General features: G+C 43.8%; 1 protein-coding gene across 1 annotated transcript in view; it reads right to left on the bottom strand.

Annotated features, from left to right (window-relative positions):
* The window catches only part of DENND1A (DENN/MADD domain containing 1A), a gene marked incomplete at its 5' end in the record, with an annotated part of 93,160 nt that overhangs the window by 5,406 nt on the left and 74,601 nt on the right, over positions 1-13,153 (bottom strand). The window contains 3 exons of the mRNA XM_010189925.1: positions 1-67; positions 7,739-7,827; positions 12,320-12,379. The exon at positions 1-67 is cut by the window's left edge and continues 83 nt beyond it. Of these exons, the coding sequence (XP_010188227.1) occupies positions 1-67; positions 7,739-7,827; positions 12,320-12,379 (216 nt within the window). The remainder of the gene's footprint in view (positions 68-7,738; positions 7,828-12,319; positions 12,380-13,153) is intronic.

Genomic DNA, 13,153 nt, shown 5'->3' with positions numbered 1-13,153 from the left:
CTGAAATTCATCATCAGAAGAGTCCTCAGAGAGGAAGACTGTATAGTGTCGCATAGGCTTTACAAGGCTGGGGGAAACAGGAAGAGAAAAGGAAGTTATCAAGTTATCAGGTTGTCACATTCAAAGCTACAGAGGAGAAGAGAAACCCAGAGACTTGCACTCTAAATCACTGCTGAACGTGACTGCCTGCCACCGCAGAGCTCTCTGCGGGTGAACTGCTCTGCTTTTCAGGCAGAAAGTGCAACTGTCGCAGAAGCGTCCGCAGGCCAGGAGTGGAAGGGCACCGAGAGCTGCAGTCACACCCACGCTGCAGCAGCGGCCGGTGCAGAACCCCCCTTTTCCCCACCTTTTCCAGAGAGCAGGGCAGCTTTTGTTCTTCACAAATACGGCGTTGCTCCTCAGATTCTCTGAGCCCCAACTACAACAAGCAGATACCAGATCTACCTCTGCTTTACAGGTATTTAGACTGACAGTCTGCCTAAATGCACATGTGTGGAAATCGAAAACCCCCAAGAAACCCTCTTTTCAGTGGCCTTACAAAGCACCTTTCTGTGCCTCACGGACCAGACCTCAGGCTAATGTAGAGAGCATCATTGGCAGGGCCCTGTCCTTCCCCTCAGCACCAGAACAATGGCAAGAAACCCCTGGGATCACAGGAGCAAACGTCGTTTCAACCATCGACTGAGCTCTGTTCCCAAACAACTCCATTTTATCAGCCACACATCACCGGTCATATCCTGGCTATTGCAGTGACTCAAAACACACACCGTGAATGATGCAAAGCAACACAGGACAGAGACAGGAGCCTCGTTTTGCTCCGACTGAAGTCCAGAATAAAATCTGCTATTGCAGTGTACGCAGAACCAGGCCCATCACATGGAGAGAAGAACGGGTCCCATCCTGCAGGCACCACAGAGCAAGGCAAGTGGATCCCACCACTACGGATGGTACAGATACAACAAGGATACGCTGAAACCAAGACCAAAAGCATGGATAGAAAGAGAGGGAATTTGATTTGTCACCTGTATAGCACAGACACATTAACCAGCTGCCTCTAGCGGCGCTTGAATTCGTTACCAGCCTCCACGTTCAGTTCTTCTGTCTCGGTCACTAAAGAACTATATGAAAAACTTATGAAACCAGGCAAAAAGGTGAGGTCAGAAAAAGAGAAGTTGGACCCCGCAACCGACAGCTCAAGAGGGCCCGAGCTGCCACGGTGAACAGACGTTTGTTCACAATCAGGGCAGAGCTAATTAATAAAAAGTCTAAATTAGCGGTGGCAGTGAATGCAGCTGAGTGTTAAAGCACGGTCTGTGGTACTCCAGTTGAAGCTGGTGCAGAGCTGGTCTTTTCCTCTCTTCTGCTGTAACGGGCACCCAGGGAAGGTGGGGTGGTGCCACTGCGTTAGGAAAAATTTGTTATAATGTTTGCTTAACTTTTCTTTCTTTTTTTTAAGTGACTATTATCCACAGATTTCAATTCACATTAACAAAAACTAAATAACTAAATAACAATAACTAAAAAAAAAATAATCAGAGATACTTTAAAAATATTTCTTTTAAACTTATGTACACATTGCTTTTTGTCCTAGGAGAGTAAATTATCACTTAACAGGATTCCAGAAAGTCTGAAGTTATTTCCAGAAGTCAGGAGCGATCCTGCATTTCCCCGTATGGTGCTGATGCACCAAGTGCTGGTAACTGCATGTAACAAACGCACTGGAGCAGCTGCCCTTAAAGCACTGCCTCGGACACCTTTTGTTTGCCTTCAGACTATGCTAAACTCAAATGCATTGTGTCTGCGTGCACGTATTGACCAAACTATGAAGAAGTAAGACAGGATGCAGCTGGGTGATCAATTGCACTGCAGTGCAGACCAGGGCAAATAAGACTGGAGATAATAGCAAGTTCATATCCACGAGTTCTGTCGCTAGTGCAAAACTCCTTAAATGAAAGTGGGATCTCCTCATTGGAGAAAAGCAAGCGTTCACGTTTCACTACTGGTGTGCTGTATCTATGTATTGGTTCAAAATAAGGGATTAACAACCTCAAATTGCCCAGGTTTAAATTTTTCATTAGCCGGAGGCAGCAGAACCCCCCAAAATGCCCGTCTGCTCATTAACCCGCCGGGAGCTCCGCGCAGCCCTGGTGTCCCCAGCCAACGCCGTGTGCAGGCAGGGCCCGCTCCGAGCGGGAAGAAAGGACGCGGCCGTCACAGCCCCAGCCCTCATCATCTCCACACGACTGCGCCGCTCCTGCCTCCCTCGTCTCTGCGCCTGGCTCCCATGCAGATGACTTGCTGATCTCCTTCTAATGTTTAGTTTAACACGTCTTCGGTTAGCACCAGCATATGACAGTACTGACAGCCGCGGCTGTTCCTTTTTAAATATCATGTCAGAAACACGGCGCAATAAAGCCGGGGATGCGCTCCATGGCTCTGCGTACCATTATGATAGTGTGGGGTTCGTTTTTAATGAGGAAGATCTGCATCTCGGGAGCTTTTTTCATGTGTCAGGATGCGTGGACAAATCAGCAGCACATCACACTGGCCAAAAATGAAATGCTGACAAATGTAGATATTTCAAATTTAATTGACACCTAAATGTACTTGAGATGGAAAAAAATATATACAGAAAACGTGAGTGCAGGATATGGGAGTTAATAAGGAGAATGTTGTAATAACTTTAAAAGATACTTTGGTTACAAGAAAATTAAATCTGTGTATTTTGTTAACTGCGTTGCTTTTGCTTGATTACAGAGCTTATGGCACAAAGGGACTTCTTGCCATTATTCTTCTAAAAAGGGCTTCCCAAATATGAGGGATGATTTTTCTTTGCCATATATTTTTTTAAAGAGTAACTGTACAGCAGCTCTAGGGAATTAAGGAATTTGTCCCCCTTAAACAGTAAAAGGAGGAGAATGAGGGATTTGGATGCACGGGCTTTTTCTCGCCACTGTGAAACGGGAGACTCGGGAGCGAGGGGATTACCGAGGAACCATTCAATGTGAACAAAGCACAGCCCGAGCACTGGGATCTTCTCCTGCGTATTCTGAATGCTCAGCACACCGAGTGCGAGCTAACAAAAACATTAAAATATTTTGAAGTGTCCCTTTGAATACTGTGAGGGTTCATAGGAGCAGAGTATTTCTAGAAGACAAAAAAATAGCATAAAGGATAGTTCAGATTAAAACAACCGAAAAACTTGTATCACAAGTCACCCAAGCAGGGTAACAAAAACAACAGCTCGTGATCACTGCACCCAGTGAGGGCAGTAACCAAAGGTTTCACCGTTTTTATGAACTTCTTACAAATTTTCTAGAGGGCCGGAAATATTAACAAAGAATTTAAACTGGGAACGAGCTGGATGGCTCCTCTGCCTGCTCTGACACATGTAGGTGCAGGATTCTACCAAGACATTCCACATGTTTGTCCTGTGATTCAGTCCCAAGGATCATTCACCCATTTCCCCTGCAGGCACTGTACCCCTTTACAAAGCCAAGCCACACGCGTTTGGTAGGTTCACTCCACAGCAGAAACAGGCCCCAAAACGGACGTTTCCTGGAAACCATAGCAGTGGAAAGGTGGGAGAACTGGGATCACCAAGGTGCGCAGGGCAGCTCTGCCTGGCGCTGTGTGTACGTGTGGCAAGGTCTGCGCCACATCCCCGCTGCTCGCCCTTCGTCTCTCGCCGTCCCTTGGCTGGGCACCTGCTCTCTTGGCACCACCCTCGCTGCACCCCACGGCAAAGCCCCCAAGACAGAGGACCCACAGCACGCAGCCAGCCCAGTCTGCCACAGCCTGCAGGACTTTCCTCAAGATCCCAGTCATCTCTGTTCAAACAGGTACCTGCTGGCTTGGCTTCCTCCCTGCGCAGGGATCCTTGCTTGCGGTGGTGCCGTGGAAACCTTCACCATACAGCAATGCTGTGCGGCACTGCCCGGTTACAACAACTAGAATTTACTGTGCCTCGTGAGCCCGTCCTGCTGGACGCAGCCATCACGCCGACTCCATCCCAAATTCAGGGTAATAACCCCTATTGCACTGCAGTCTGTCCCCGTTCCCATGGTGCAAGGGAAAGCCATTAGCTCCTCCACCAGGTCCTCCCTGACGTGTGAGGAGCCCTAATGAACGGCTGAGGCACCCGCCATGGGCTGAGCCAGCCTGGAACCTCTTGACACGCTGTTAATTATGCGCCTGACCCTCTGATTGCCTGTTTTAATTTCCTCCCACTCTGCACGCCCTGGAAGCCAGGAGACAGATCCTAGAGCGCTCTGGAAGCCCATTCCACATTTAATAGGAGTCCTTGCTGTGGTGTAAAAGAGAGCTCTCAAAAAACTGCCTATCCGTAAAATGCAACATCTTATTTCTGAGAACAACTACCTTGTGTTCAAGGAGCCAAGTCCCACGTGCCGAGGATTGCCCCAGGTGGTAATCCGGGGTTTTCTGCGCTCTCATCTACAAATTCTTCCTGTTACCTTATAACTAAAAAAGTTTTTTTTTTAAAGTATACATTTTAGATTTAATGAGAATTTTTTAAGACTCAAACATCACAAATGTTGAGTTATTGATAAAATTGTAAAAAAAATAAACTTTCTATTGAAATAGAAAAAAAATACACTGAAAATCTTGAGGGAGGAAACAACAGTTCTCCCACCAGCTCTTTTAAATATGATGGTTCAACAACCGACGTCAGCAATAATCTTGGGTGTTCCTTGAAGTCACTGCTCCCGCCCTCCTGTGTTTTAATTGGATTTAAATGAGCACATAAACCCCCAAAACGATGCTTTTCTTTTAGACTCATTAGAAAAACCCCTCACATAGCAGAAGATAAAAATGTGCTAGTATGGTAAGAAATGCTTTAACAACGTAACAGCTGAAAAGATGCCTACATAATAAATAATCAAATTTCAGAAACGACACCCAACACTACAGGGGAGAAGGGGGTGCCCTGCAACAGGAGCTCGCAGTGGTTTGGGGCACAGGCCCTGGGGACGATGCTGGAAGGGGGTGCAAAAGGCACGGCCTGAGATAAGGAGTCAGATACCCCAGGAACTGTCCCTGAACCCTTCGTGCGATCACTCCAGACCAACAGGTCAGTGTTATTTTTAAATAGAGCGAGAAACTTCTCGTTGAACAGACGGTCCTGCTCCCAGACGTATCCCACACACGAGAGAAGGAACCAGCTTTTATAATAAATCAGGTTTGGAACCTGCGCAATCAAGCTAAAAATTTGGTGCAGTTTAAGAAAAGCACCATCCCAGCACTGCTGCTGCTCTCCTGGAACCTCCTCAGATCTGGAATACGGGCAGTCCTTCGCCAGCAAGTAACACGAGTGCAGATGTGCACTGTGATGCTTTCATTCATTTCAGTAAAATCCAAGAGAGAAAACAATAAAATTTTTTAAAGAGACAACATCTGGCTTTATGTTTTCATTTCAGAACAATATTATTATGATATATATAATTATTTCTTACTGAGACAGAAAAAAGAAAGTTTATGAAAGATGTCCTGAAAATCCTACATTTAATTATTATTTAAAAACACAATATTTTTCCTTTATTAAAAATCTCATCCCGAGATGAACAGCAAAGAAGAAGATGGAGATTACTGAGTCATTACCTACTTCAAAGGCATTCGCCTGAAGTTCTCTCTTAGGTAAGCCATTCATTTGAGCTTCATTTAAGCACAAGGTTAGATATTTCCTCCACTTGTACTTCCAAAACCACAACTGTAACGCCAGTGTCACCGTTGCTGTGTGTTGGATGTCTTGTCTCCCTGCCCCAGCCCCACTTGTTCTTATTAAAACACTCGAACCAGTGCAATACTCCACAATTACCTGTCTGGAAGTACTTATGTCAAAGTTTGCTTCACCAACTGAAGCTGACAACAGGAAAGAATGAAAATCCCTCGGGGCCTGCTGTGAGATGTGTTTGAACTGGCGAAAATATCGAAGCTGGGAAACGGCAGGGAGAGACCACAACAGGCACCACACAGCAAGTGCCAGTGGAATTAGCAACACTACCTGGTTTCCTTCCACATTTGAAAGACAGAAAAATCTATCAGTAAAACGCTCTTGAAGAAACAAGTCAGTTTACAGCTACAAAGCACTTTCATTAACTTTTGTAGATGATTGTAAATTTTAGTTTACTCCGTGAAAGCAGTTGAATTGTAAAGACTCACTAAAATTAACAGCAATAAATTCAAATCAAGTAAAATAAGAATTGTAATTCAATACGTTACTAGCTCTAGTATAAATATGACGTTTATCATTCGTGTTTATGTTTATTTCTGTTCTGATACTGGCAGGAATTGAAAATCCATGTCAGCAATTGGCCATACTGGAACATCAAGCAGCTTCTGACTGCAAACATGTGCAGTCCTTCATATGAAACACACGGAATGCTCCAACTGACTCAATCATCCTTCCCTTACAGACAGCGAGTCATCAGATTACGAAAAAGCCTTCATTAAGAAATCCCTATAATCTCTGTGCAGGGACAGCTGCCACCCTCTAACAGCACAAGCCCTTTTGCAGGACTGCACTCTACTCCACAAGAGGGCAACCAAATTCCACTATAAAATAGGTAAATAATGCTGTAGAATTTAAGAGTGACCACTCATTTTAGCTAAAAGCCAGACTATGTCCCCATCCTAGAGTGGCTGGGAAAAAGCCAGCCACACACTTGACTTTGGGGGGTGGTGGGGACCAACCTCCACCTCTTTTCCCCACATAGACAGTGGTGACAGGGAACTGGCACCCCTGTGGGGCAAAGGTGTGTTTAAAGGAACCACCCTGCTTACTTATCTTCAGATACAACAAATATCCTGTGCTCTCGGGCTAAAGCATTTCACTATGGACAATGAAGTCATCGCAGACTGGCGGGGAATGCCAGTTTATGTCACACGCAGTAGTGGCTTCTGGGCTCTGCGGGCAAGGTTCAATATACCCATTCTCTTTTAGGTTTTCACTTGATGGCCTAATGTTTAACTCAACTATGGCAACGTGCTGAGAATACCTGCAACAATACACAGTACTGTCATCTTTTTACAAAGTACTTTAATATGTGACATGCGTGAAACCCTGAAAAAATCCCTCCACGGTACCAGAATATACTGCTCCCAGGAACAAGAGAGACGTTGGAAACCAAGGCACTTTACACATGAGCAGTAGGCCACAGCAGTACAATTACTTGGAACACTCCCCATTTACTTCAAAGTCCAATGTAAAGAGACGATGAATTTGCTTTTACTATGCAGGACAGTTAAGCTCTGCAAGCCCTCACTACGGAGCTCGTTACAGACCTTCTGTTAATGGGACTCTGTGAGACACAACCCTCACCGCCATCACTGTAAAGCGAACAATTCTCTGTCTTCCAGGTAAAGCCTGGCAAGAACGGTGGATTTGCAGGGATGTGGCCAACAATTTCATTTACAGCACTGTTCAAAACACAACACAAGTAAGAAGTGAACAGACCCCCCAAACCCGAAAACTTTCACTACACAGCTTGATCAGACTATGTCTAATTTGGCAAACTAGGATTTTCTAATAAGTAAACTTCGGTTTCTTGCTTTTTCACACTTCCTCTAAAATGCTCCAAAAGCTAAAAACCAATTTTTCTGCTTGTTAAAACATTACTTTAATCTGTAGTATTTTTAATTTCTCCTTTGGGTAGTTCCAGTTCTGAATGCACTGATCATCGACAGCAGCACGACCAGAGCACAGCAGCAAAGTACTCACTGTTCTGGGCTAGAAACTGAAGTTCTTCTTCCCTCCACAGCAATATTGCTCTTGGGTCTCTTAACGACATGAGGTCTGGGTGGGCGAACCTGTTACACACACAGAAGACGTTTCATCAAACACTTCAAGCTGATCAAACAACAGACATAAGTAACAAAATGTGCATAACCACCTTTATCTTAAAGGTGCCTTCTGTTCAAAATCCCTTTTAAACTTATTTTTTGTGTCATGACAATGTTAGAAATAAATATTAATATAAACTACAGGGACCCATGGTGTGTTTAAGGAACAAAAACCCCACATGTTTTTGAGTAGCAAATGAAACATGTAACGCTTGTCACTGACTGCTAGCCGGTAGCAAAGCACAATTTGTTCCGCTGTCTGGTCTGGTACAGGTTAAATTTCTGATAAAATATCCCCTAAATGTGAGCTTCCACTTCTGAAGTGAAGACTTGTGTAAGGGAGTACTGAAAAATTTGCACTTTGCGTAAATGTTGTAACACGAAAAACAGCTCCTTCTTCATTAAAAATTTGCTTCCTTTCAGCAGCTGAACAGAAACCTCTGCCAGACATATTACCATTACCACCACTGTTATGTTGGTGTATCTTTTGTTGTAACAAAATCCAGAGATGGACCTTCTGTGGAAGATGGTGCCTCTGCCCACCCAATCTTAAATGACATACCCATCACCTTCTAATATTCAGAAATCAAGCTTCGTTTACTTGCATTAACTCCGCAAGCAAACAAGCTTTACTCCACGGAAAGGAATAAGCACACGTGAGCACTACACAGGCAAAGTTTCTGCATGTGCCTACCTACACTGGTGAATAATCCTGGTGATTAACTCGTCCCTTTGAGCCAAATGTGGGAAGGAACATTTGCAGCATCGGGGTCAGGCTGTACAAAGAAGCTTCCCATTTTTTATTAAGAAAGCACTACCCTACCTGCAATGGAGTCTGATTTGTTGGCTTAGCTGAATGCTAGTTTCAACAGAAATCCCCAAAGCCATCAAATAAAGTTCAGAATGCAACTCAACTTCTGACCTCCCTCAGCTTCTGCTCCCTTAATAGCCACAATATAAAGGAAGCTGTTAAAGGCCTGCAACCTAAGCGCTCCTCGGATGACTAATGGATTTGTTCGCAATGACAGAATAAATGCAGATTTCCCCCCACCTCTGCAAGTTTGTGTTGGGGTTGTTTTGGGTTTGGGGTTGGTTTTTTTAAGAAATTGTTATTCGCTGGGGGTTGAGGTGTTTCCAGACTTCCCCCCCCAGGTGCAAAAAGCTCAAATTTTCTTGCCAGGAAAAAAACCACCGAATTGCGTGGAGCGTTTCTGCACTACACAACAGTATGCAGAAGATAGTAACAGGATTACTGTATTGAATTTTCATTTCAAAGGAAATGGCACACAGCAGATAGGATGAAGAAACCCAGAGATGCATTGCTACTATTTCTTAGGAAAAAGGGCTTATAAAAAGGTCAGATGTTAAGGTCTTGAAGATCAGTCCCCACACAAGGCTGCTCCTCTCTACAATAAAGACGGCTTAAGAATGTGAATTTATGGCAGGAATGGAAGGATTAAGTTTGTGGCAACTTCAACTGAACTTGCAACGTGGTGAAACATGGGGAAAAGAACAACAGAGCTAATTAGAGGAGCTGAGCTGTCAGAGCGCGGCTGAATGGCTCGGCGCCAACAAACAAAAGGAAGGGGCTGGCAATCAGCGGGATCGATGAAGAACTCGGCTTCATTAGGGCTGATAACACAGAGAGAGCCAGTGCGGGGAGGGGGAGAAGCCAGAGGAATGGGGGAGAAGAGAGGAGAAGGAGAAAGAGAAAAAGAGAGAAAGAAAGAAAGCTGTTTAATTAAATCTGAGCTGGAAGATGATGTGCAAAGCTGGCTTGTCATTGTGCTGTGAACACTTTCACCTTTGGGGTGGTACCCTGGGGGAGTGATGGTGATGAGGGAGAGGCGAGCGTTCTGGGTGGCTCCAGGGGGGCACCACCCCAGCAAAGTGTAGGGTGAGGTGCTAAGTAGGGTTTAGAGCATTGTTCATGGGGGACTGCAGGGAAAAGCAGGATTTGAGCCAACTCCTTGCTGGATTTTGAGCCTCATGTAGGCAAATAGGCAAGGTTAAATGATTATCAAATGCAAAAGTATGAAAGAAATCCAATTACATGAGCCCAGAGCCAAAAGAATAAAGGTAAACATCCAGTAGAGAAGGGTCAAATGTGCTTATTACTGTCCCCATCGACTTCATGTGTAATTATTGTATTTTAACTTTTTCCAATTGAATGAAGTTTTCAAACAGCCACTGTTAATCCAAACAGATTTCCAATAATTATAAGCAACAGTCCTCTCTTCTTCCTAATACCACCACAACTTATTTCTGAACCAGCAGAATGTAAAGCACATGTATCTGTTTTGCTTCCTTAACCCTTCTTTGGTCTGTGTGTTTGTCTTTATTAGTGGTAACAACTCATGTTGCAAGCACTACTGCCCATGGATTCCTCATATCAGATACAGCCTGAAAACAGTAAGTATTTATCCGGAATTCTGGCATTACGTGGACTTGGTTGGAAGAGCAGAGGGACCTGGTCTCCTCCTTCATAGCTTGCTGTAAAAGGTTAGGAGAAATTCCTTGCTGATACCCACCTCTGTAATATATGCCAAGGCTAAGAGAGCGGAAAAGCATGCTGCACAAAGTATTATTTACACACACAAAAATGTGTTTCAACTATTAAAAGCCAAATAACAGTTCTGAACAACAACAAATTTATGTATATTTGGTACAAGCATATTTTTGGGAGTGATTATAATAATTTACATTTATCTTGAATTTCCTCTTGATGAATGAAGTATTTCTGTTCCGCTTATTGACACAGCTAAATGAATGCAACAGGAGCTTTTATTATTACATTTCCAACCTTTTATCAATCGCATTGGGAGCAAAGACAGTTGACACAACACGTTACAGTGAGGACTATTAATGCACTACAGCTGGGAGATTAAACGGTCTTAGCAAGACTTTGATGTAATAAAGGACTCAGTCTGAACAATGCTGTTCAGCAACTTCGTACGGAGGAATCGCGACGTGCCCTCATACACCTGCCAAACGCCACACAAGAGCTCTGAAGAACTGTGGGAACCCCACAGCACCATGGAAGGTTTGTTCCTAGAGTAATACATTTGGTAGGGTCTCCCATATCAATTACATTCAAGAGAACACACATAAGCACAGTCAATGCTACCTTTTAAACACAGAAATCTTCAGTGCAGGAATCCATAAAAATGACTCTGTTAAGCTAAACACCCAGAGTTAAAAAGAGGGAGGAAAAGAAACACATGCTATTGAAATGTAACAGGAACATGCATCAGAGATCAGAAATTAACACACACCCAAGTGCACTCATTAACCAGTTGCCTGCTCACCCGACACGTATTTTTAACAAGTTTTAGCAAGATTAGATTTGAAAACTTGCATCTCTCTCTTTCTTATGCACATACACGTACGTAGAAGGAAGCAAGAAGTACTGGCCTTTTGCGGGAATTCTAGTCATAAAGCAAAAGTCCTGGACAGAAATAAATCTCTTCCAAGGCTGTTGCAAAAAACACCACCTCTCCTAAACTGATACCACTTTGATTTACTACTGAGAAAAAAAAAAAAAATCACTGGTGCAGATCCAGCACGGTCTCCAATTTTAAAGCCATCTGGCACAGTTAACATGTAACAACTGTCCCACAGTCAGTGTTTTGAATGAAAAACTGCTGAGATGAGGTAGCCCTGCCTTACACAGTGCAGGTATTGCACCCAGTGATTTGTGTGTGGTTCTTCTCTGGAAGAGTCACTTCGCCCAGCCAACATGCTGTGCTACATATTTTATACCATGTAATTACATCCTGCCTTACACAGTGCAGGTATTGCACCCAGAGTGATTTCTGTGTAGTTCTTCTCTGGAAGAGTCCCTTCGTCCAGCCAGCATGCTGTGTTACATTTTTTTATACCATGTAATTACAGAGAGTCTCGGCTTGCATTTTAAATGAACATAAAGTATGTATGTATGTCATCCATAATGTGGTACTAACATTCTACTGCCCAAATATAGACTTCACTTTCTTTGAGCGTATTCGTTCATCGATTCCATGGAGAAAAATCAAGCATCCCAAATTAATTGAAAGCGTAACTTGCAGAGAATAAATACTTTCTCTTCAGACTTCTGCTTCCTTTCATATTTGAGTTTAGTGCAAGTCTTCAAAAGCTCCCTGGCTAAAAACTTATGCCAGCCTAGCAAGACGTTTTGTTCAAGAAACCACCACAAAAGTAGAAACAAACGTTGCAACAGCAGCATCAGTTACCTGCAGACCTGACTGAAAGCTGCAGAACTCGTCAAAGAAAAGCAGAACAAATGCAGGTCCCGGGTCTGTGCCGCAGCAGAGAAGAAGGGAGTTTAGGAGCATAATCCACACATTGCTTTTTTGGCAAAGTTTGACAATCCAAACTACCGAGGTTTAGTAATACTACTAAGAGCGTAGTTCAGGCAGTGTTAAGCTGTGGCAGTGAAACAAAACCACCGGCTACTCACGGGCCTAGACGAGCGCTGCAGCTTTGGAGGCGGTGGCCGAGGCGGACGGAGTCTTTGCTGCTGTATCAAAGTGGAAACTAAATTAAACAGTCACCTACATGAAAACACCTCTGATTCTGCGGCAAAAGCAGTATGAGTGGGTGACAACAAGTGATTTACCTTAATGTCATACTCACCTCAGAAAACACAATTTTATTTGTTCCAAAACAGTGACAAATCTCATGACCTACAAAATGCCACAATAGGAAACGAAAGGTATCTGCCTTTTGACATAGGTTAACATGGCTTATGTTAAATCACTCCAGACCAGATAATCCAAAATTTACTGAGACAACAGAGACGCTCAAGGTGGATCCTTTGATCTCTAGGTCCAAGTGTCCCAGACAATATTTATGCAAATGGAGCGAATCCCGGATAGAAACAGGATATTCAAAAAGCTTTCATTAAAATCTCAAGAGTTATTTTAGTGCTTGTGAAAACTTACAGTAAAGGCCTCAAACCAGCAAAGACATTTAAGAGCACGGGGAAGAAACCCTAAAGTCAATTAAACATTTCATACACTTAAAGATGAGCACACACTCAGAAACTGTACTGGACCAAGGTTAAAATGCATTGCCTAGAGCAAAGTGTGCACTGTCACTGTAAATAGACCTAAAAGCCCCATCACCAGCAGTTCTAATGCAGGCAGAACAGTGCACCAAGACGCCTATTTTGGTGTCTCATCTCTCAAATTAGCAGTTGGCCAACATACTGCTTTGTAACAGCGCTGTAGCTCTTCCAATCCAGTTGCTTTTGACTGAGCCAGCAGCGTGACTCTCCTCACACAGATGCCAT

Source organism: Mesitornis unicolor, unplaced genomic scaffold (assembly GCF_000695765.1).
Source record: "Mesitornis unicolor isolate BGI_N332 unplaced genomic scaffold, ASM69576v1 scaffold5588, whole genome shotgun sequence".
In the NCBI taxonomy this organism is placed as follows: domain Eukaryota; kingdom Metazoa; phylum Chordata; class Aves; order Mesitornithiformes; family Mesitornithidae; genus Mesitornis; species Mesitornis unicolor.
This window is presented reverse-complemented; position numbering and strand designations above follow the sequence as displayed.